A 24524-nucleotide genomic window follows, 5' to 3' on the forward strand; every position below is an offset into this window, starting at 1 on the left:
TGAATTTTGTACAATGACCAAGCAAGCAGATTCAAATCATAAATCGCAATATTGCCCACCAAAATGGCAATATGACTTTATCAAGTTCTACAGCTTAATTGCACATTAGGATTTGTAGCTAAAAATATAAAATAAAATAAAAACAGCACATTCTTCTTGAAAAGAACTATTAGTACGCTAACACTAAGTAGCAACCAATGCATGCAATGTTGTGTGTCAAACAGTTACAAATAATATTTTGCCTCATAGTTGTTTCCATGATCATAAGCCTTGAGGTCCTGTAAGTCTATAGTACACTACATTCATTTTTACACATGCAATACTGCACTGTGAATATAGTTTTCATACCTTATGTAGTGTCTAGTATGATTTCAAACACAGCACTTGTGTCATGTTCAAACATGAATGTCATGCATCATGAAGGTTTTCTTCTAATGGTGGTGATTGTTTGCTCTGTCAGCACTATCAGACCCCAGCAGCAGACTGTCCACATCTCCCCCTCCACCTGCCATCGCTGTGCCTCTGCTGGAAATGGGCTTCTCCCTGCGGCAGATCACCAAAGCTCTGGAAGCCACTGGTCAGTAAAACTACCTGAATAAGAATACCTGTGTTTATAGCGCATCTTTGAAACCCACTGATACAAACTACTTCACTGATAAGAACAAATAAGAGATGAGAGATGCAGACAGGTACGTTATCATTGTCAGTGACCTAAAAAAAACTTAAAACAGATGAGATCAAGGATGATATGATTAGACTATGGTGGTCAAAGGTCACTGTTTCCTCCCAAAACACATTTTTGGCCATAGCGTATGAATGTATTTGCCAGTTAAGAGGAAATGTGGCACAAATATGTAATGGATAAAAATGATGGTGCGACCATATCCACATCCAGAAAGTCAAAGGTCATCTTACTCTTATGAATGGGCCATCTCAGGAACCCATTTTCTTCAAATTTGGCAAAAAATTGAACAAACTGAACTTGATTTGTTTGTCAGAGGGCACTGTCAAACAAATTTGTGGCTGTGTCTCAAGAATTTATACACATGGTATGACAAAATGACACATAAATATGTAATAGGATACAGTGAAGTGATGATATTTTCTGTATGCTTCTTCATTAGTCTGTGAGAATTAAATTTGTATACAAAATGTCAATGAGTTGTACATAAATTGTGTGTCGTATTAAAGGAGTCTTTGTATTTCTGCTGTTTATTCCCAGGTGCTCGAGGAGAAGCTGATGCTCAGAACATCACTGTGCTGGCCATGTGGATGATTGAGCATCCTGGTACAGAGGACGAACATGACGAGCCTCACCCCAGAGGCAGCAGCGTCAGTGGAGATGGATCAGACTCAACCTGTCCAGGAGCAACAGCCTCTGGAGGAGGCAAGTCTCAGGACAGGAGCTCTTACCTGTGCTCTCCTGGAGACATCGCCAGTGCAGATGCTTCTGAGATGGAAGAAGGCTTTAGCGAAAGGTACTTCAGATTTATCACAAGTGTTTTCCAAAATGAAAACTGATGAAAACAAAAACTCCTAGTAATAGCTAGTAATCTATTTGACTGAATAATCATGTAATTACACCACGAGGCGAAGAAATTTAATTGCTAGAAACATATTTGACCTTTTCAGTTATACACAAACTCATTAATCCCTATCCAGTGGTTAGGTATAGACAATGTGATTATTCAGCACTTAAGCTCACACAACTTGATGACAGTTCCTTACACCAACTAGCAAACAGCAGATAATTAGTTAAAACCATCTATTAAAAGGTTGTACGCATGTATTTTGTAGTCCTGAGGGTCTAGAGCAGGACAGTGCATCTGCCTCAAGTGGCGCACCACTCAGAGGTCGCTCTGCAGTCGGCAGGAAACACCGCTTTGACCTGGCTGCCCGCACTTTATTGGCCCGTGCTGGTGAGAATATTGCATGTCATTCTATTTCTTTACACTTCTTTCTCTTCAGGCCAACTTTTAACTAATCCACTTCATCAACTCCCTCTTCTTTAAAGCTGGACTGTACCGCTCAGTGCAGGCCCATCACAGCCAGTCACGACGGGAAGTGTCATCCCTCCAGCAGCAGCAGCAGCAGGACCCAGGTGCTCTGTATGACTTCAACCTTGATGAAGAGTTGGAAATGGACCTGGATGAGGAGACAATGGAGGCCATGTTTGGCCAGGATCTCGCCAGCGACACTGACATTCTGGGAATGTGGATCCCGGAGGTACTGGACTGGCCAACATGGGTGTGTGTGACTTTATGCTATGGCTAGAGAGCTGCCATCACCATTCTGCTCTTAACCTACCCTACATTACTTTTCACGCACACTAAATCCATGTGCACGATGAAATCCAGCATTTTTAAGGTCTTTACACACCGTGGGATTTTTTTTTTTTTTTTTTTTTATGTGGTCGTGAGCTTGTGTAACATTAATGTCAGATGAATCAGATCCAAGTTGCAGTGTTTGTGGTTTTACCTGAAAACTGCACCTGAAGGAACAGAAGATGTTAGAAAGACAGGCTGGCGATGAGGCTGTGCTTATACACAATTTGGACAATAGTATTGGGACACGTTGAATTCAGGTGTTTCTTTTCTAATGGGTCTGGGATACAAAACAATGATGACTAATGTCATAGTGTAGTTTTATATTATGATAAATATCATTGCTTTGCATTGGTTAATTTTGTTTAAATTGTTATCTTTGCTTCCAAAATGCCTCAAAGAGGGTTTTTACTTAATTTCTCTCAACATTGATTTTGTTGTTTTATTATCCATGCCTATGGTTTTAAATGTTCTACCTCCTACTTTCTTCACATCTCACTTGGGAAGAAAAGTCTCCCATTGATATTTATAAACTAGGTGGACAAAAATATTGGGACACATGGCTACAGAGGTAGAACATTTAATCCTAGTAAAAAAAAAAGCCCAACAAAATCAGTGATGAGAGAAATTAAGTAAAACCATCTCTGAGGCATTTTGGAAGCAAAGATAGCAATTTAAACAAAACTAACCAATGCAATGATATTTATCGCAATATGAAACAATATTATGACATTTGTTATGGTTTTGTAGCCCAGACCCCTGTTTGAAAAGCAACTCCTGAATTCAACGTGTCCAAGTACTTTTGTTCATAAAGTGTATCTCTGACAAACAGGCTTGCATGAATATATCCAGATTTGATGCAACTTGCAAACTTGCATTGGCAATGGTAATAATAATTTTAATGCGATATTCGTTGGCGTCTATTTCACCTTTTTTTCCGTTTTGATGTTATGTATTCATCAGGTGTGTAAAGGCCTTTAGACGGATGTATGAAACACAGAATGAAGCACATTATGTGTTCAGAAACTATAACTAACTGGCATGAAAGGAATGCAGTGAATTAAAACTTGGGGGGATAATAATGAAATAATATGATGAGAGCTGGCTGTTGGACTCATTTTAGGGAGGCTGTCATTGATTCATCTTTCTAACTGCTTATGTTGCATGGGTGATTTCTGTTGTTTTGAATCCTAACAAATGTGTCCTGTGTTGTGCTGTTTATCCCCCTGTTGTGCTGTGTGCCACATGAAATGTTTGTCTCCATGTATGTGAATGTGTGTACCACACCTTACAGCATGTATGTGAGACTGACGATCGGGATGAAGTGGTGGTGTGCGAGTTATGTGAGGCCAATGTGGCAAACTTCAACCAGCACATGAAGAAGAGTCATCCAGGCTGTGGACGCAGTGCCAACCGCCAGGGTTACCGCAGCAACGGCTCCTACGTGGACGGCTGGTTTGGAGGAGAGTGTGGCAGTGGAAACCCGTATTACCTGCTATGTGGAGGATGCAGAGAGAAGTACTTAGCCATTAAAAGCAAGGCCAAGGTCCCCATAGTAGAGAGGTACACATGCCTAAAACAGTGAACATTTATTTGCTGTAGTCAAGCCCCCATCATATATATGGAGGATTTATGATGGTAGTATAATATATTTATGCACAGAAACAATTTTAAATCTTGGCTTATTTGCTTGCATTTTTGAAAAAGGAATTGAAATAAAATGAAACAAAACTATCAGTGTCTGCTGATGTCACTATATCCATGGTATGTTATCAGGTATAAGGGACAGGCTCCAGATCTCCTGGGAAAGCAGGACAGTGTTTATGAAGGTAATGTAAAATCAGCTGTACTTTATACCATTTAGTCTCAACTGTAGGTTTGTATTTCAGAGACATGTCATATTTTGTGTTTGTGTCCCGACGACAGAGGACTGGGACATGCTGGATGTTGATGAAGATGAGAAGCTCACAGGTGAGGAAGAATTTGAGCTTCTGGCCGGTCCGTTGGGTTTGAGCGAACGCCGGATAGTACCAGAAGCCGTCCAGTTCCCTGACAGTGACCCACTGGGTGCCTCAGTAGCCATGGTGACGGCCACAAACAGTATGGAGGAGACACTGCTGCAGATAGGTGAGGAGGAGCTTCATTCATGACCTGATATTATCCTGATATTAAGTAACATCTAGATTTGATTACAAGTACCTGCGTAAAATCACACTTCTTCATATGTGGTCCTTAAACTGTTACTTTCATCACCCATGTGTTTTAATTTGGGTACATAAATAAAAGGATATAGATGCAGTGAAATAGATCTGTGCAAATTAGTTTTATATCACTGAATCCATCACTTGTCACTTGAAGCCGACACTCTCTGACACCCTCACAGAACCCAGAAACCTTCACAGATTGAACCCTATGTTCTGTGGCATGTGTAATACAACTGTGTGGCTGTGTGTGTTTAGGCTGTCAGACGTCAGTGGATAAGAGCTCATCGGGCAGGGTGACCCTCGGGGAGCAGGCAGCAGCCCTGCAGAACCCCCATGACCGAGTGATGGCCCTCAGGAGGGTCACAGCTGCTGCCCAGGTTCTGCTGGCCCGGACCATGGTGATGAGAGCACTGTCACTGCTGTCTGTCAGGTAATCTCAACAAATCCAAAACTAACTATGGCCACAGTTTTAAGGTGTATTAATAGACTGACGATGTCAGTTCATATATTGAGAAACAGTCAAGTAAATATTCTAGTTTAAGGACTTAATGTATCCTTTGTGGAGTACAGAGAACTAAATAATTTTTTTCTGCTTCTTTAACTTTTCTTAATGCTGATAAGATGAAAAGGCAGCCAACGATCCTTACATTTATCATTTACTCTTCTGTTGTTTTCTTTATTTGTGATGGATTTCCAAAGAAACTTTAAAACACGAGTCTGTTAAACTGATACTAAACAATAAACTGTTGTTTTTTCATCTATAATGATAGAGTTTTGACTGAACACATTAAATGTTCTGCATTTAATAGAACAACCCAATAGATGTACAGATACTTTACAGCATTGTATCAAACGTGGATGAGAAAATCCACCTTTTCTGTTTAACTAACACACTCACTTTTCTTTTTGATTTCTCTCGTCCCCCCTCTGTCTCCCCTCACACAGTGGCTCTAGTTGCAGTCTCGCTGCAGGACTCGAGTCTCTGGGCCTGACTGACATCAGGACTCTGGTCAGATTGATGTGTCTGGCTGCAGCCGGTCGAGCAGGTCTTTCCACAAGTCCTACGTCAGGCTCTGGCCATGCTGAGAGGCCTCGTGGGGCTGCCAAGGCCAGCAAACCCATCTCCTGTCTGGCTTACCTCAGCACAGCAGTGGGCTGCTTGGCCTCCAACAGTCCCAACGCTGCAAAGCTACTAGTGCAGCTCTGCACTCAGGTATGTAATGTTAGCCGATTCATCTTCATCCACATTGTGGGATTTCTGTACTTTAGGGATTTGGATTTTTGTAATTTCTGTCTGGAACAGTAAAAGGAAACCATGGAATGATATTTGTGTTTCCATACTATTGACCCTGTTCTGGAAATTTAGATTAATATATGTAGAAATTGATTAGACAAGCAGGGCCAAAATGCCAGCATAGCCAAAATGTTCACTACTGTGTGAGAGAGTACAGGCCAGGTTACTGAGAGCAAAGCAATTAACATCAGTTATCAGTGAGGTTGATAATTGAATATTATCAACTCCTTTGATCCCAGAAGGATTTTTATTCATCTTCTGTTAAATTATATTTATTTGTTCTGTACCTGAGGTTTAACTCATTCCAAGCCTTAGAATCTTTTACTGTTTTTTATATTGATGTAATAATAAATACAGTGTTTTAAAACAAAGTCAAAATAAAGTAAAGCATTGTCTGTCTGCAGTTATCCACACAGTGGAACATTTGTAGTCTTTATTTAAACTGATGAACTGGGTCTAATTTTGGATAGTTCATTTTGCATGAACATATTATTCATTTATTGATTATTCAGGACCCTCCCTCCCTCCTGTTCTCAAATATCAGGTTTTTTCTACAGTGAACCTCATGAAAACTTGAACTCACAACGACTTGTCTTGTTTTCCCTTTCACAGAACCTGATCTCTGCAGCTACAGGTATGAACCTGACCACAGTGGATGACCCCATCCAGAGGAAGTTCCTACCCAGCTTCCTGCGTGGTGTCGCTGAGGAGAATAAACTTGTCACCTCGCCAAATTTCGTGGTCACTCAGGCTCTGGTGGCCCTTCTGGCAGATAAAGGAGCCAGGCTCAGGCCAGCTTACGACAAGGCTGATATGGAGAAAAGAGGTTTGTAAACCTGGATCAGTAGGACATAGATTCATTTGATTTGATGTGTTTTGTTTATTTTTTATTTTTTTGGAGCATGATTGTGTTCAATGAGATAATGGAGATTTCAGGTGTTTCAACAAGTTAAGTAGCTGGGGTTCCATTACAGTTTTCCGTAAAATATAAGTGATATTTCTACAATTTCGACAAAGTGCTACTTGTAGGTATTTCCATTGAAGAGTGTTTGGTTTCTGATGTGTAATTCTAGTACAGTCCTGTCTCATGACATGTTATAATTCTCACGACATGTTGCAATTCTCCTAAAATACTGTATAGTTCTCGCAAGACACTTGTTTAAGGAAGATGGACGCACTAAGTTTCCTGTCAAACCTCCATGGTGTTAGCACTATAGTGTCGGTTCATCTACTGCTATTGCAGTGACTGTCTTAACAAAAGAAGAAGAGAACGTATAATCGTCCAAAGGCAAAGTCCTTATTTATGGCAGCCACCACGCAGAATGGATTTCTGGGAGAGAACTGTACATCAGGAATTCACCAACGAGTTATGGATCCAGAATTTCCAAATGACCCGGGCAATGTTCAGTGAACTGTGATGTTATTGAACCTCTCGTGGTACCAGACTTGTCATGCCCTTGGGAAGCAGTTCCTACACAAAATCGAGTGGCTGTTGTCCGATACAAACTAGAACCACCTGTTCTGAGTACAGGGAAATAAATGAGACGTTTGGCCTGAGCAAAACCACCGTGCACAGATGTGTGAAAATGTGCAAAATGTGTTTCCATTACACTTTTACACTATAGTTCTACGCTCATGAGAGCATAAAAACTTTTTTGTGATCTTTGACAGTTTTTGCGACATTTCAGTGTTTCCATTACCAGTTTTCTTTTGCACAATTTACATTTTGTGCATTTCTGAGGGTAATGGAAACCCAGCTACTGTTTCATTGAGGTTTTGTTTGTGATAAATATTTGCTGGCATTCATGTAACTCATTTCATGATGATTACCATGTCTAATTCATGTTTTCATGGTTCGTGCTCATGCCAGTTTGGCACTGTTTGTCTTTTTCATCTGTCTCTTTTCCTTCACTCACCGGGCAACCTTGTCACCTTGTGTTCCATGTCGAGCAGGTCTAATTGCGCATTTATATGCCCATCCTTCCCATAATCCTTCCGCTGTAGGCCCTCTGGAGTTGGCCAACGCTCTGGCGGCTTGCTGCCTATCATCTAGGCTTTCCTCACAGCACCGCCAGTGGGCTGCCCAGCAGCTGGTCCGCACTCTTGCTGCCCACGACCGCGACAACAACCAGAACCGACCGCAGACTTTCGCCGACATGGCGGGGGACCTGCGGAAGTGCTCCTTCATCAAGCTGGAAGCCCATCAGAGCAGGGTGAGCTACTGTGGGCTTGCTGTCCTTTTTGTATTTTTGTAATAGAAGTATGTGTCTTCCTTTCTGTTAAATATTTCTTGTTGATGCAGGTCATCACATGCGGTTGGTGCAGTAAGAAAGGCCTGCTGGCAACCAGTGGCAATGACGGGACAGTCAGAGTGTGGAATGTAACCAAAAACCAGTACACCCTCCAGCAAACCTGTATCTTCAACAAGGAGTAAGGCTTCATCACAATACTCAGACACTCCATGTTTGATATTTATGCACCTTTAAAAACTATTTTCTTAGATAGTGCCCTCAGCATTTACATTAACTGCTTCAGGGAACAGTCCTTTATATGAGACTGGCTTGTATTACTAGCCCTATGATTGAGAATGCTAATAACATATGTATAATGTTAGTAAAAGGCCTTGCTTTGATCTGCTCCCATTTGCTCTGTTAAAGTTACTGCGTTCTGCTCAGCATTTTTCCCTGAGAATTGAGATACTTGGACTTCAGCCCATATATACCTTTACCCACTGCCATTTTCTGAAGTATTTGATCAGCCTTGCACATGTGCAGCTCTCTCCACAAGTGAAAAATAACTGAGATACCTACCTCCATAGTGACCTCCATCATCAGATCTGGAAAAAATAGTTTTGTCTTTTTTTTAACTACATACCCAATCTTGCGCACTTCAAAATACTTCTGTGTTGGCTTCAATTTCAGTTTGTAGTTGTTGATGTTTTGGTAGAAATGTCTATTATGTTTTACTGACATGCACATCCACTCCCCAGGGTCTCCCCTACTGGACACCCAGCTTTTATTTGACTGCTGGTTTTTATTTGAGGAACTATAGTGTGTCTAATCATTGTTTCCTTGCTTTGGAATCATAAAACTGTACTCCTAGACAGATTTTCAGTGTTTTTCAACAGATACAACATGATTTGTCCAATCACATGTTGTGCATCTCATTAATGTTTATTTTTTCCTTCTCTTTCCTCTCATTAGTGATGGTTCTTCAGAGGAGGCAATGTCAGGCTTGGGATCCCCCAGTGATCCTTGCATGTCTCCTCTGGCCTGGAGTGTGACTGGAAAATACCTGGCCTCCGCTATGGAGAAAATGGTCAACATCTGGCAAGTCAATGGTAAAGTTATTTCAAGCTTCACTTGGCTCTACACTTTTTATTATCTGTTAATGTTGAGGTACATTTGAGCTGTTGGAGTATAAAATATATTGTATTGTTTAGTACTGGTGTGTGAGGCCCTCAGTGTATGAATGAGAGAATATTAAGATTTTATAGCCTCCATTAAAAATAAATCTGCCTGGGACTGGATGAAGTCCAGTCATCATTTCCTGCCTCCCACCACACACCCTGAAGCATGCACCATCTGTCCCTGGCCACTTCCATTCTCCTCAAGAATGAAATTCCATAATCACATTCCTTTTAGCTTCAACACATTGTTTTTGTCTTGCAATGTAAGGTTTTTTGTTTGTTTTTTTTTCCTCAACTTACTGGGCATGACCATCTCATGACTTCATAGACCATCATTTTAGCTCTCAATCCACTTATGTCTATAAAAACACATTTAAAGTGTAATAAAATGACATGACAGATCTGTTTTACCTCTGGTCTTTTTTCCCTTCATTTAGGGGGTAAGGGTCTTTTGGACGTGCAGCCTCACTGGGTGTCTGCATTGGCATGGCCTAAGGAGGAGGCAGAGTCTTTGTGGTGTGGCGAGCCTAAAGACATGCTGCTGGTGGGACGAATGGATGGTTCCCTGGGCCTCATTGAAGTTCTGGATTCGTCCAGTATGCATCGAACTGAGCTGGAGCACTGCTACAGGAAAGATGGTATGAAAAGTTTGCTGTTTTTTAGATTGACAAATCAATGATTGTTATACTTTTTTGACTTTTATTTACATATCTGCTCTCATTTTGTCTGGGTTTTACATGTTATTGACAACTGACCTTCAACTACAGGGGTTGGACAAAATAATGGAAACACCTAAAAAAATCAACAAAATATAATTTAATATGGTGTAGGTCCGCCTTTTGCGGCAATTACAGCCTCAATTCTCCGAGGTATTGATTCATACAACTTGTGAATTGTTTCCAAAGGAATTTTAAGCCATTCTTCAGTTAGAATACCCTCCAACTCTTTTAGAGACGATGGCGGTGGAAATCGACATCTTACTTGAATCTCTAAAACTGACCATAAATGCTCAATAATGTTGAGGTCTGGGGACTGTGCCGGCCATACGAGATGCTCAACTTCATTAGAATGTTCCTCATGCCATTCTTTAACAGTTCTAGCTGTATGGATTGGGGCATTATCATCTTGAGGTGAAGGTGTTTCCATTATTTTGTCCAACCCCTGTATGTCCCACCCCTATTAGTTACTGTTGTTACACTTACTGCCGTTCTACTCTTTGGCCTTTTCAATTATAATCAAAACAAAACTTCATACTAAGATACTTTCAAAAATTAGCCAGCCTGTAACACAGTTGTAATGGCAATATATTACGAATGCAGCTCTCTACTTGTCTCTGTGATTTCAGAATTATTATTATAAGCATTTGATATTATTATATATTATACTGACCAAGGATTACAATTTTGTAAAACAATGAAGTAGTTTTCAGACATAATCAAACTAAGATACACACAACATATTATTTCCTGGTTTTATGTTTTATGTGTCTGTGGTGACTAATAAACATCTAAAATTCTCAATAAGTCTCCATATAATAAGTAACTTCAATAGATTCAGTTATAAGTCAATTTTTCCATCATCTTTCCTGTTAGATTTTGGCTTCAGAAAAGCGAAAACGCCCACCTCTAACCTTTAAAGATAACAGCTTCAAGACTTGATCACTATTTCACACTAATCTGAGTGTTTGACAGGGTGTAGTTATGGTGGATAATTTAGATTGGATTGTGTTTTTTTTTTTTTTTGGGAAGGGTCAGTTCTGCACGAGACAGCAAAAGTGATGTTGAATTTCTCATTCCCCCAGTGGCAGTGATGCATATAGCCTGGTACAGTGAAGACAAGCCTTTTGCTGTTGGCTATGCAGATGGCAAACTGCTGATAGGATCCAAAGAGCCCTTAGAAAAAGGAGCTATTGTGGTCATTGATGCACATAAGGTAAAGTAGTACAACAAAAATTAAAAATGTCTTCTATTTTATCAGCCTTTGATTAGATATCTCACTGCAGATAAAATAAACCAGATTATAAGATAAGACAAATGTTTTTTTCCCCAGGAGTCAATCACCAGTATGAAGTGGAGTCCTACTGGTCAGATTTTACTGACCTGTGCCAAAGAGGAGACTGTGAAGCTGTGGGCCAGTCCTTACTCCCAGTGTGACTTGGGCTCTGGCTGGCGCTGCCTGCAGAGCCTTAGACACCCGTCACTAGTTAACGGTGTGGCCTGGTGCAACCTACCTGGACGTGGGCCCAAGACACTCAGCATGCTTGCCATGTAGGTTATTTCATAATACTACACTGCTCCAATATTATGGTTGTGACCACTTTGGAAATATAGTTTGGATTTAAAAACAGACATAGTTGTGTGATCATCATTTCTGAGTCCTGTCACATACAGGGTGGGGAAGCAAAATTTACAATGAACATTTAGTTGTTTTTTCTCAGCAGGCACTACATCAGTTGTTTTGAAACCAAACATATATTGATGTCATAATCATACCTAACACTATTATCCATACCTTTTCAGAAACTTTTGTCCATATGAGTAATCAGGAAAGCAAACTTCAAAGAGTGTGTGATTTGCTGAATGCACTCGTCACACCAAAGGAGATTTCAAAAATAGTTGGAGTGTCCATAAAGACGATTTATAATATAAAGAAGAGAATGACTATGAGCAAAACTATTACGAGAAAGTCTGGAAGATACTATTAAAGAAGAATGGGAGAAGTTGTCACCCGAATATTTGAGGAACACTTGCGCAAGTTTCAGGAAGCGTGTGAAGACAGTTATTGAGAAAGAAGGAGGACACATAGAATAAAAACATTTCCTATTATGTAAATTTTCTTGTAGCAAATAAATTCTCATGACTTTCAATAAACTAATTGGTCATACACTGTCTTTCAATCCCTGCCTCAAAATATTGTAAATTTTGCTTCCCCACCCTGTAGATAAAATATTCCATTTTGTATTTCTAGTCAACTGTTTACAGGAGAAATAAAAATTAAAATTCTCATATACTTCTTTAAATGCAACCATGTTGATGCTAGAACATGATTTTTTCCATAGAGGAGTAAAATGGTGTCACTGAAATGAGTAACGGGGATGGGTCAGTCATTGATTCTAGTCCTCTGATTTTATTATTAGAACATACATATCTGGGAACAATCAAATGAGTTTTGATGGATGAAATTGCTGTTTTTTTTGTGTTTTCAGCCTCATATTGACTTTAATTGTACTGTAGATTGGTCAGTGTCACACATTTGAATGACAGATACAGACTAAAACTGGTACTATGTTAAAGCACCAAACTGAGCTTATGACAAACACAAAAGAACTTTCTCAAATGGGTAAAATTCGTGACAAACAGCTCTACAGTCAAATTCAGCTTTGTGCCAGAGCTGAATGTTATTAAATATCCTCAAGTTTTCTGAGGTCATCACCATCATTAAGTCCACCAAGTCATTTGAAAAGGCAGATAGAAGTATTTACATTCTTGCAGTGAGATTGTGTGCAATATTTCTTAAAGTTTTTTCAGATGAAGTGACACTTGGAAATGTGCCCTCCAATCTTTTTACAAAAGGAAGAAAAAATGAGCAGATGAAGCCAACACACATTTTTTGCTAATTTGAAATAAAGGTTGTATTGTATAGTTACAGATTTTCATGTGTTTTTCAGATGCTGCCAGAATGGTCTGGTTTCAGTCTGGACTGTTCCTCAGGACATCTCTAACTTCCCAGAATCATGTCCTTATGACTCAGAAGGATGGTGGGAGAATGACGCAAAACTAAAATATGTGGTACATTTAAATGTTTTTATACACATGCATTTTTCCTTTGAATTTTTTTTTTTTTTTTTTTACTATTTGATGAACCAAGAAACATCGAGATTTAACAAAAATTTATAAATGCAAAAAATTAAAGTTGTGGTAGTTTTATGACAGTGCTGCTCTCTATTATAGACACAGACCAACTTTATTTGTCATTTCAGATTTACACCTAAAAATGAAATTTAGATGCAATTGGCTCAGGAGGCAGCAATAAATAAAACAGACACTATATATACAAGATAAAATAAGTATCAACATAAAAACTATGTGTCAAGTTAAAAAAAAAATATGATTCAGTGATTTAAAAACTATTATCAGTAATAAAAACTATCAGTCAAGTAAAAGGATCAAACTCCTGACAATCACTATCACTTACTTTTGACCCTGGTGGTTGTGTTGCAGTCTTCCCAGTGGTCAGAAGATGGAGCGATGTGTGTTTTCCAGCTGAAGGGCCACATCACCCCAGTCAGAACACTGGCCTTCAGCCCTGATGGTCTGGCTCTGGCATCTGGAGGAGTAGGAGGTCTCATGAACATCTGGTCCCTGCGGGTAAAGAATATCCTCTCACAGATTGACACCAAAAATGCACTTACACAACACCCACACAGTAGCATAAGAGCACTGTGGATATATGTCACTCAGATGACATGATTTATGTGTGAATCAGATGAACAAATTGTGAAACTGTGGTTGCTGCTTATGGACAGACATATTTCTGTATACAGTGACGCTGAATGCCTTTCCACTTGTGTCATATATCCTGTTTGTGTGTGTTCGCTGACAGGATGGCTCGGTTCTCCAGACAGTAGTAGCTGGTTCAGGGGCAATCCAGAACATAGTCTGGATCCCAGATGTGGGTGTAGCTGTCTGCTCCAACAGGTCTAAGGTAGGACTTGTGTTCCAGTTTGCAGTTTTTTTCACAACTCCTGCTTCATCACTGAAAGAGAATGAACATGTATTTTCTCTTTGGTCTGCTTCATGTTCAGGATGTGCTGGTGGTGAACTGCTCCAAAGAATTCATGTCATCCAATCATGTGCTAGCCACATGTCGCACAGCTCTGAAGAAGCAGGGAGTAGTTGGTCTCAATATGGCGCCCTGCATGAGGGCCTTCCTGGAGAGACTGCCTGTCATGCTGCAGGAGCAGTACGCCTATGAGAAGGTGAACGGATACTTAATAACACCTAGCATCATTAAACTGTCCAAATGTTGGACTCTAATATCATCGATGTACAAAGACATTATTACATCGATGTACAAAAGACAATAATTCCACATGCACAGAGGGATTTATTTTATTTTTATTTATTTATTTTATTCAAACTTTTCTGTGGGTTTTGGCCTTTTGTCCTCATGTTTCAACCCTAGCTCATCAGGAGAAAGAGCAGAAACCTTATGTTGTACAAAAAAAAGAAAAAAACACTATGACATTACTCACTGGTTTGTTAACTGCCATTTTGAACCCTCAAGTTTTCATTTTGGCTGTTGCTCTGTTTACGTTTTGGAGCCAAAAGTAGCCATATACTGACAGAAGAGTGGAAGAGGGCAAGAGCAAGACACGATGAATGAACAATCACTAATGAACTAAAACAGTAAAATGCTGTCTACCATGTGGGATTGCAATTATTTGAGCTGACTTTGTTCATTTTGTTTAATGGTTAGAAATCACTATTTCCACATCATTTTCCTCCATTTGAGATTGACTGGCAATCTTTTAACGATGTCATGTCATTGCACTTCATTTTCCTGCTGTGATTTAATGGTACCTGAGTGGAAAATTAGTGCTACATCTGGAGATGTTAAACTTGTAATATTCATCTGAATATTTGGCAATTATATATAGTTTATTTTGATTATTGTCATTTGATGTTTGTAATTTCTATGGATATTTAAGTTGGAGCCTGTGACTTGAGAATTTAATGAAAAATTAGTGCTCGAAACTGTTCATCTTGTGGCGCTTAACTAACTTCAGCAGTATTTCAGTGGAAATCCCTTGGGTTATAAAGACACTGAAAACGCCAACAGAAATGTTCTGTTTATTTTTCATTTAGTTCAATGGCAAGCAATCTTATTCTTCATTGGGTGAATCTGTGAACTGTCATTAGGTTCATATATTGCAGTGGCATTAAATGAACAGAAAAAGACAAGTCATTATTAATAACAAATTTAATAAGGATTACGTTAACTGTCAAATGTTCCATCAGCTTTTAAAAAGTAGAAAAAGTAAGAAAGATTAAAAAAAAGGAGTATACCTAAAAGTAAAGGTGAAAACTCCCAGAGTGGGTTTTAAGTCATATTTTGAGGGTAGTGAACTTTGTATTTCAACTCTATGATGGATTTTCCATTTCTCACTGACATATCCCTTCTAATCCTCCAGCCCCACGTGGTCTGTGGGGAACAGCTCGTCCACAGCCCGTACATGCAGTGTTTGGCCTCCCTGGCTGTGGGTCTGCACCTGGACCACCTCCTGTGTCACCCCCCAGTGCCTCCTCACCTCCGACACTGCCCTATAGACTCTGGCACAGCTGTGTGGAGCATCAGTGAGTGGGCCTGGTTGGACTGTTTTTCCACCACAGTGAAGGCGGCTGAGGCTCTAGCACGAGGAGCGACCTTCCCTGAGTCTTTCTCTGTTCCAGATCTGGAGCCTGTGCCCAAAGATGAGATGGCTCTGCTCATGGTGAGGCCAGACAGGAGGACCTCAACATATGTAGTTGCATGTACAGTTAAAACTGTAATTTAGAATATAATACACACCTATGGAAAGCATAATAAACAGTGTCTGTGCCCTATTTTTCTAGGATAACAGTAAATGGGCATCTGGGATGGATGAACAGATCATGTCCTGGGCCACATCTAGACCAGAGGTAATTGAGATTTTCACTGAGTCTGAGAGAAAATGTCTTGACAGTATTATTATTCAATAATGTAAGGTAATATTTATTGTTTTAACAGACTTTGGACTTAGTATTTAAAAAGTATCATGTACTTGGGTGTCTTTTTGTAGGACTGGCATCTTGGAGGGAAGTGTGATGTATATTTGTGGGGAGCTGGGCGCCATGGCCAGTTAGCAGAGGCTGGCAGAAACATCCTAGTGCCAACCACTGCACCTTCCTTTTCTCAGGCACAACAGGTACAGAAATACCACTTAAAACAGAGGCTAATGTCTGTAATCAGTGCTTAGTAAAACAGGCAGCTTGTTGCCTGTGAACATATCCAGTCACATCATGTCTGCAAGCAAGAGTTCATCTGAGTTCAGCGTATCTGTCAGGGAAAGCTAATGAATTTACTAAATCTGATGAATTTAGTATCTGTCTTGCATAGACGGGTCACTGCAATACTGAGTATATTTCCATTTTCTGAAAAAAACATGTTGCCACTGTATTTAGACAAGACTCAGAGTTGCTGACTTAAGTATCGTAGTGGTGTGAGGTTTTAATGACACAGCCTTAAACATGTCTAAAGGCTGGATTTAATATGAAGGATCTCACACATGGCAGAAGTGGAACTTAATGTCTCATGTTTAAGAAAGTCACCAGACTGTTCCTCTCACAGCCAGCACTATTTCATAATTTCACAGCACTTGACAGCTTATACAAGTGCAAATGTTTGATGAAATTCACATAATTAACAAAAACAGGCCATGAGACACCATGGATCACACCATTTGGTCTCTATATGTAAGTAAGTATAAGCAGAAGATAGAAATTCTGACACTAACAAAATTTGCTTTGCTAAATAATTGTAAGGTTATTTTCAGACATTACAAGGATCAAATGATGTTACACACATTTTTTTCAAGCTCAAATTGCACAATGGTGGGAATTTTGGTGGCTATAGAATCAACAGTTTTCTGCAGGAAACAGTTATGAGTCATGAGGTCCTGAGTGGATATTTTAGCCTTTTTGGTTTGATCGTGGTCATTTCAAACATCAAACACTCAGTCGGTCAAAGAAAGGTTGGCATGTAATGAAATACATCTGTATCTACTTAACTTATGGAAAATGGTTTCATATGTATTTGGGTGATTATGTCTAACATATTGGATTTAATGACACCCAGAGATTAAACATAAAGGATTAATTACTTGAAAGCTTTTAAATGGCATCAATCAGCAGACGCAATGTTTTATCAGCTTTGACTTGACTTGGTGAAAGTGACATTCAGTGGTCTGAGTTTGACAGAGTGCACGGTTAATCAATTTTAAATCAAAATTGGATTTTTTAATTAGGACTATTTTTTAAAAAAGGAAATAGTCAAATCAATTTCACCTCTTTCGTGCCTCTGGGCCTTCGGGCTACCGTAGGCTCCTCTTCCTATCTGTGAGAGCATTCTTTCACAGAAGTCTGTGTAATGACCACGTACCTTAAACCTGTGATGGGCCCACAGTAGTGATACCAATGTAAGCAGTGGTCCACGCACGGATCCCCTAATTTAAATATAACCACATGGCGATCACTCATTTTATAAGATGCACACATGCATGACTGATGCATGTCACTGACTTATATTGGTATAACTTCTGTGGGCCCATCACAGAATTTGGGGGGATTCAAATCACAGATTTGAGGTAGGGAGCAGCGCCTTGCATTGCGGGATGCTCACGACAATGGCATGCTGACTTCTGTTGTCTTTTGTAGTTTTACCCAAAAATATAAATCGAAAATCAAGTTTTAGAGGAAAAAAATCAGGATTTTATTTTTAGCCAAAATTGTGTTGCCCTACTTTCTAAAATGTATCAAGAATATTATCTTCTTTATAACTTTAACCTTTTAAGCCATTTCATGTGTCACTTGTAGCAATATACACATGATCCTGTACATTCACACAACCAGAAGAACATTAGCTAAAAGCTCAATAAAACCACGTTATGGACATTAGAATGGAAGAAGCAATCGAATGAGCAAATATAGAAAACAAGCTAACGGTCTGAGACCAGCATATGTCATGGATAATTTCCTAGAACAGCAGAGAGACAATCTTAGCACAGTTAAACTAACACTAAGCAGAACCAACAGTATTATTTCTGTACCGCTAAAACTCAAAGAACGAGCCAAAGAAGAACAAAAATAAAGGCTGTATTATGAAGCGATGATGATGAATTGTATCTTACTTTTACTGTTTTCTGATCATAACTAGGTTTTAAATGAATTTAACTGCTGCTATCGGCTTATCTAATGTTTTGTTACATTGAACTGATTCTGACTGGAAACAAATGGCCCAGGGCTTAATGGGTTAAACGATTATTAAAAAGGATATTTTATTATCACCGATAAACTAGGAAAAAGTGCACACACTTTAGCCATAGTCCCAGCTTTTCTCATTAGAATTTAGTATTTAGTGTAGTACACCAACTGTGATCCTGCTCAACACAAAGATGTACAGACAAAGATGTTTATTTAAGAGAATCTCAGCTTGTGGATGTTACCTTTTTGGGAAAAGCATTAATATAGTGCAAAGACTTTGATATTTTTTCTGTTCATCTCTGTTTCTGTCTCTGTTAAAGTTACTTTTGGACTGCATACTGTGTGTTTGAGCTGCTAGACATACTGATATAAGGATCAGGTGCTTGTCTTCCTGCCCTTTGAAATGTGCCTGTTACGTTTTGTTGGTGTCTCCCTGCAGGTGGTGTGTGGACAGAACTGTACCTTTGTCATTCAGCCTAATGGGACGGTGTTGGCTTGTGGAGAAGGCAGCTACGGCCGCCTGGGACAGGGCAACTCTGACGACCTGCACGTCCTCACTGTCATCTCAGCGCTTCAAGGTGGCATTGCAGCATTTATCATTTTTACTGTAAAATATTGAAATCAGATGTCCAGTGCTTAAATGGCCGCATTACTTATGTATAGAAAATGTCCTATACAATATGGAGAAGTCTGGAATTTAATTTTCAAGTCTGGATAAATATGGAAAAAGGAAACAGACTATGAGAAAATGGTTGTGTTTACAGACTCGTCTCTATAAAATATGCCATTTTGGCTCACTCTGTGTGAGAGAATGTGGACCAAACCATGTTTCTAGGGATAATGTGGTGTATGACAGGATGGACACACTTTTATAAAGAGATGCCTCTGTGCCTGAATTTCATAGAACTTTCTGCATAGGAGTGTGGACTAAATGGACACAGTGGGTTTATATAAATTTTTTGAAGACTGGCTTCACAGTCACAAATGTGTAACATTCACCAGTGACAGAATGTCATGGTGAATGTTACACATTTGTTAAGTGAGGAAAGCTGAAGGTGATCCAACAAAATATTTCACCTGGGACTGTTTTATTGATTGATTGATTGACCAGTCAGTGTATATTGCATGTACAGTATGATTGTACTTTCAAAAGATCTATATTTCAAATATTTTTTTTCAGTTTTCCCCACAAACAAACACACTTTGAACCCACGCCTTACTTAACTTAATCTGTAGGTCCTGGTCTTAAATCAGTGTTTTTGTTATTTTCCCAACTGTTAGGACTTGTGGTCACAGAGAAGCAGAGTGTGGTTTTCCCTTACAGATCTCACAAATCCTCAGAAATGTAAACAGACATATTTAGACCTCTATAGTTCAAAATGATAGACAAAACATCGTGTTCATTCACTCACTCTACTTTTACTTTCCTTCTCTGCAGGCTTTTTCCCACACTGTACTTCTGAAAGAAAAATTAGAAACCTTAACATGCACAAGAAATCAGTTTTCTCTAAATATCTTAAAAACAGAAGACAGTATGTTTCTTTAATCCAAGAATGCAGGATTCTCATTTAAATGACATATAAGACTGGTTACTGTACATGACTTTAACCATAGTTTATGTTAATGACTGATTACTTGGAAAGCTGACCATGGTCGTCTGTCTCTTGTTCAGGTTTTGTTGTGACTCAGCTGGTGACGTCATGTGGCAGTGATGGTCACTCCATGGCTCTGACGGAGAGTGGCGAGGTGTTCAGCTGGGGGGATGGAGACTATGGAAAGCTGGGCCATGGAAACAGTGACCGCCAGCGTCGACCCAGACAGATTGAAGCATTGCAGGGAGAGGAAGTTGTTCAGGTTAGAAGAATATATGTCCACAGTGTGCACAGGAACAGTGATATACTGGGAATATAGTTGTCTCAGTACTGCACCAATTAGTGTAAAGAGAACTAGTGATAGAGTTTTGTACCTACTTGGTCCATTTGTTACAAATAGTACAGTCATTATGATTGTTGGTACTGATTTTTACAAACTTTTAAAACACTCTTCCCTGTAGATGTCATGTGGGTTCAAACATTCAGCGGTTGTAACAGCTGATGGGAAGCTTTTCACATTTGGAAATGGTGATTATGGCAGACTTGGTCTAGGAAACACTTCCAACAAGAAGCTACCAGAAAAGGTCACTGCTCTGGAGGGCTATCAAGTCGGTCAGGTAAGACAAAAAAAAACAAAAGCACACTCACACAAAAAAAGCAACTGTAAAAAATCTGACATGCAAGTATTTAAGTTAGCATGAGTATGATTAAGTACCTACTTACTGAACCCACATAGACAGGACTGCCACAGAAGCATTTTTGTCTTGACATTATTCCTAAGACGTGTTTTGACAGAGCTGATGCTGAAATGTTTTCTCTGCAGGTGGCTTGTGGTTTGAACCACACATTAGTCGTCTCAGCTGATGGTATGATGGTTTGGGCTTTTGGGGATGGAGACTATGGAAAACTAGGCCTTGGAAACTCCACAGCCAAGTCCTCACCTCAGGTATAATGTTTTCCACCCATATATAATCTGATATAACCTGTGATTTATTGATTTATTGGTTAACCTAGATTTATTTACTATTTATTATATTTTATTTATATTGAATTATTAGAAAGTGGACGTTCTATGTGGAATTGGCATCAAAAAAGTGGCCTGTGGAACACAGTTCTCTGTGGCTTTAACCAAAGACGGCAAAGTTTTCACTTTTGGCCAAGGTAAGAAGTTTTTTTATTTTGATCCCCTCCTCCAACATCACTTATGAAAGGGACATATATCTGAATTTTGTAAATGTGATTCTATAAACAGATTATTGAACAGCCTTTCATGTCATGTACAGTTATTTTATTTGGTTTTCAGTTTGTCCATCTCATTCTTTCCCTTTGTGATTTCAGATCGTTTAATTGGCCTACCAGAGGGCCGCGCCCGGAACCACAACCGGCCCCAGCAGGTGCCGGCTCTGTCAGGGGTCCACATCCAGGATGTCGCTGTGGGAGCTGAACACTCTTTGGTGCTGTCTTCCACTGGAGACGTTTACACCTGGGGCAGTAACTCCGAGGGACAGGTAACCCACTGACATATGCTGAAGCCCCCTGAGCCCCTCAGTGAACTGTGTGTGTTGACTCTGGCACTAAATGGTATTCATGCCCTTCAGCCTGCATCTGCTCAGCAACAACACCAGTAATCCAATGCTTTAAGCGCCTGTCTCTGTTTTTTGATTTGAACATGTTGGGGCTGATCTGTAAAATATCTTTGGTGTGAAGAAATCAAAAGTCATAGTATTTCTTCAGATGAAAAAGGGAGAGAGCTGAAATTTGGCAGCCAGTGAGCTGACTGTTGGTTATCATGAGTCATGTGTCATCTGCTCAGAAAATTAACAACATGCTACTTATGGTTGTGTAACTGACCTAAATAAATGGATACTGGCATTGATGCTTGTTAAATATTAACACCGGCGAGGACTGTAGCAGAAGACAGAAACCTAACACTGTATGCCAGGATATACTGTACAGCAAACTTTATTTTATGATGGAATTTTTTTCATTTCACCATTTCCCAAGTTTGTTTTTAGTATGGATTGACCTGCAGATTTTATCATGAACCCTTTTTGTACTTCAGTTATTCACTTAGATTGGGTTGCATTAAGGTAAATATAATTTCAGTTTTATTTAACAAAACTACAGTGAATAAATATCCAAGTAAATTTGAGAAGAACTTAACCAATTTGTTTCATAAATCTAGGTTTATTGCTGTAAAGTGAAATGAAAGAAATTTATCAGTATGGAGATAGATGTTTGATGTTGAAGTAAAATAAAGTAACCTGTAAATAAAAAATGAATTGGACCTGATTAGTAAAGGGAATGTTGGCTGCTCTGTATTCCTTCCGAAAATGTTCCGTTGTTTGTTAACTAGTCAATCTACTAATGAAGGTTTGGCAGAGACCTGTGATTTCTATTATGTGAAACTATATGGCAAAGTAAAAAGAAACACAACTCCCATCATTTTCTTTTGAGAAGTTGGTTATTTTCTTAATTGCCAGCAGTTTTAAAAATTAAATCTAATCTAAATCCAAATCTAATTTTCTCAAGTGTTTCAGATTAATAGAGGACCAAATACTGGACAAAATGAGTATAAAGAGAAAACCTGGAAACAAAAGTTACATTGTTTATTAGGAAGCTGAAAAGGTAGCTAGTTAATCTAACGTTAAGTTTTTACCCCTCAGCCGAGGGGTATTGTAAACGTTTTGTCGTCTGTCTGCCTGTCCGTCTGTCTGCATTATCTGAAGAATGCATTGGGATATCTGCACCACATTTATACTGTGGATGCATCTTGGCATGGAGCAGAAGCCTTTGAAAATAGATGACCTTGACCTACTTTTTCAAGGTCAAATGGCCTTGTGTAGTTATAATATCTGAGTACTTTCAAATATAAATATGTATGTAATAAGTTTTACACAAAGACAATCTAATCTAAATTATAGGGCAGTAACTTTCAACAGAATCTTACACTTTATTTGGCCGAGGGGGATTAAAAGTGCACAGCATGTTATTTTTAAGGTAGCTGTAAAGTTTCGTGCGATTATCACATGTAGAAATGATCTTGTTTGTGCAGCCCAGTCTATGTAACAGCAGTTATAAGTGTCCACCACAGATACTGTATTAGAATTACTTTTTTTTATTCAACCAAACTCCAAGATATGTATATATGATAAACCCATTAAATCCTTGCGTTGTAGAAGTGTGTTTTCATTATCATAGATTCGGATGCATTGATAAATCTTTGTATCTGAACTGTTTACAATGTAAATACACACATTTGGTGTGCTTTAACTGTAAAGATTATTGAACATTTTCTTTTCTTAAAAATAGAATAAATAGTCTGAACTATAAAAATCATAAAATGGCATAAATTACCAATGTGAAGAAAGAAGGACTATATTCATGATCTTCCTGTTCTGGTTTTGAGTAGATTCTGTACAAATTTGTGTACTGCCTTTTGTGGTTATTTCATGTTGAATTTTGGTGATAATGGTATTGATTATCTCAAGGTGAATTTGTCTAAACTGTGTTTTTGCAGCTGGGTCTAGGCCACACTAACCACGTGAGGGAACCTACACTGGTGACGGCGCTGCAGGGTAAAAACATCCACCAGATCTCCGCCGGACGCTGCCACAGCGCGGCGTGGACGGCTCCTTGTGTGCCACCACGAGCTCCAGGTCAGAGCAACACAAACCCCTCCAACATGCAACTTAATGCCCCCTGCACTGTCTGATGGGCAGACACTTTATCCTGGGGGGTCAGATATCCTACAGTGCTGCTGGAACGTGTAGTAAAAGCACGTTGTTGTGAGATAAAGCTCTACATCTGTTTGGTCTGTATCAACAGGAGGTTTATGTGTCATGAATAAAGAGCTGCCTGTGGTTTCATTCCAAGGAATAATAGCTGCCAAACATAACATTTTGTTTAGATACAGCACTTATAAAAATGTGCTTTTGGTTGTTTCCATGATTTTAAAACAATAATACATGACATTTAGTCCTTAAAAATAACTAGATGTGTTTTTTTTTGGTTTTTTTTACATCATACTACATTTTTTCTACACTATCAATTTCTTTTCAGTTTTATTGTTTTGGTGGTTTAATTTGTTCTGATACCAATGTCATTCTATCCCTTTAATGCTGTTTTTACACCAGACATTACCACATACACTGGGACAAAAAAGTATTTCGTCAGCCACTGATTTTGCAAGTTCTCCTACTTAGAAAGATGAGAGAGGTCTGTAATTTTCATCAGAGGTAAACGTCAACTATGAGAGACAAAATGAGAAAAAAACATCCAGGAAATCACATTGTAGGATTTTTAAAGAATTTATTTGTAAATTATGGTGGAAAATAAGTATTTGGTCACCCACAAACGAGCAAGATTTCTGGCTCTTACAGACCTGTAACTTCTTCTTTAAGAAGCTCTTCTGTCCTCCACTTGTTACCTGTATTAATGGCACCTGTTTGAACTCGTTATCTGTATAAAAGACACCTGTCCACAGCCTCAAACAGTCAGACTCCAAACTCAACCATGGCCAAGACCAAAGAGCTGTCGATGGACACCAGGAAGAAAATTGTAGACCTGCACCAGGCTGGGAAGAGTGAATCTACAATAGGCAAGCAGGTTGGTGTGAATAAATCAACTGTGGGAGCAATTGTAAGAAAATGGAAGACATACAAGACCATTGATAATCTCCCTCGATCTGGGGCCCCACGCA

The 24524-nt window shown here is 39.2% G+C and overlaps 1 protein-coding gene across 11 annotated transcripts in view; it reads left to right on the forward strand.

Moving 5' to 3' along the window:
• Nucleotides 1-24524, forward strand: part of herc1 (HECT and RLD domain containing E3 ubiquitin protein ligase family member 1) — a 92785-nt gene that overhangs the window by 48112 nt on the left and 20149 nt on the right. For 6 of the 11 annotated variants that reach the window (XM_030161557.1, XM_030161573.1, XM_030161584.1 and 3 more), the window contains exons 42-71: nt 461-577; nt 1223-1478; nt 1798-1919; nt 2015-2247; nt 3619-3887; nt 4101-4153; nt 4251-4451; nt 4784-4958; nt 5474-5741; nt 6435-6648; nt 7776-8035; nt 8125-8252; nt 9026-9162; nt 9669-9869; nt 11033-11163; nt 11281-11498; nt 12899-13019; nt 13452-13598; nt 13834-13935; nt 14036-14209; nt 15425-15724; nt 15846-15911; nt 16052-16177; nt 18670-18808; nt 19903-20084; nt 20284-20439; nt 20646-20768; nt 20881-20983; nt 21161-21330; nt 23343-23481. In XM_030161557.1, the coding sequence (XP_030017417.1) occupies nt 461-577; nt 1223-1478; nt 1798-1919; nt 2015-2247; nt 3619-3887; nt 4101-4153; nt 4251-4451; nt 4784-4958; nt 5474-5741; nt 6435-6648; nt 7776-8035; nt 8125-8252; nt 9026-9162; nt 9669-9869; nt 11033-11163; nt 11281-11498; nt 12899-13019; nt 13452-13598; nt 13834-13935; nt 14036-14209; nt 15425-15724; nt 15846-15911; nt 16052-16177; nt 18670-18808; nt 19903-20084; nt 20284-20439; nt 20646-20768; nt 20881-20983; nt 21161-21330; nt 23343-23481 (5031 nt within the window). The remainder of the gene's footprint in view (nt 1-460; nt 578-1222; nt 1479-1797; nt 1920-2014; nt 2248-3618; nt 3888-4100; nt 4154-4250; nt 4452-4783; nt 4959-5473; nt 5742-6434; nt 6649-7775; nt 8036-8124; nt 8253-9025; nt 9163-9668; nt 9870-11032; nt 11164-11280; nt 11499-12898; nt 13020-13451; nt 13599-13833; nt 13936-14035; nt 14210-15424; nt 15725-15845; nt 15912-16051; nt 16178-18669; nt 18809-19902; nt 20085-20283; nt 20440-20645; nt 20769-20880; nt 20984-21160; nt 21331-23342; nt 23482-24524) is intronic. The other 5 variants (XM_030161605.1, XM_030161614.1, XM_030161622.1 and 2 more) reach the window with 3 other exon arrangements.

Source organism: Sphaeramia orbicularis, chromosome 3, assembly GCF_902148855.1.
Source record: "Sphaeramia orbicularis chromosome 3, fSphaOr1.1, whole genome shotgun sequence".
Taxonomy (NCBI): domain Eukaryota; kingdom Metazoa; phylum Chordata; class Actinopteri; order Kurtiformes; family Apogonidae; genus Sphaeramia; species Sphaeramia orbicularis.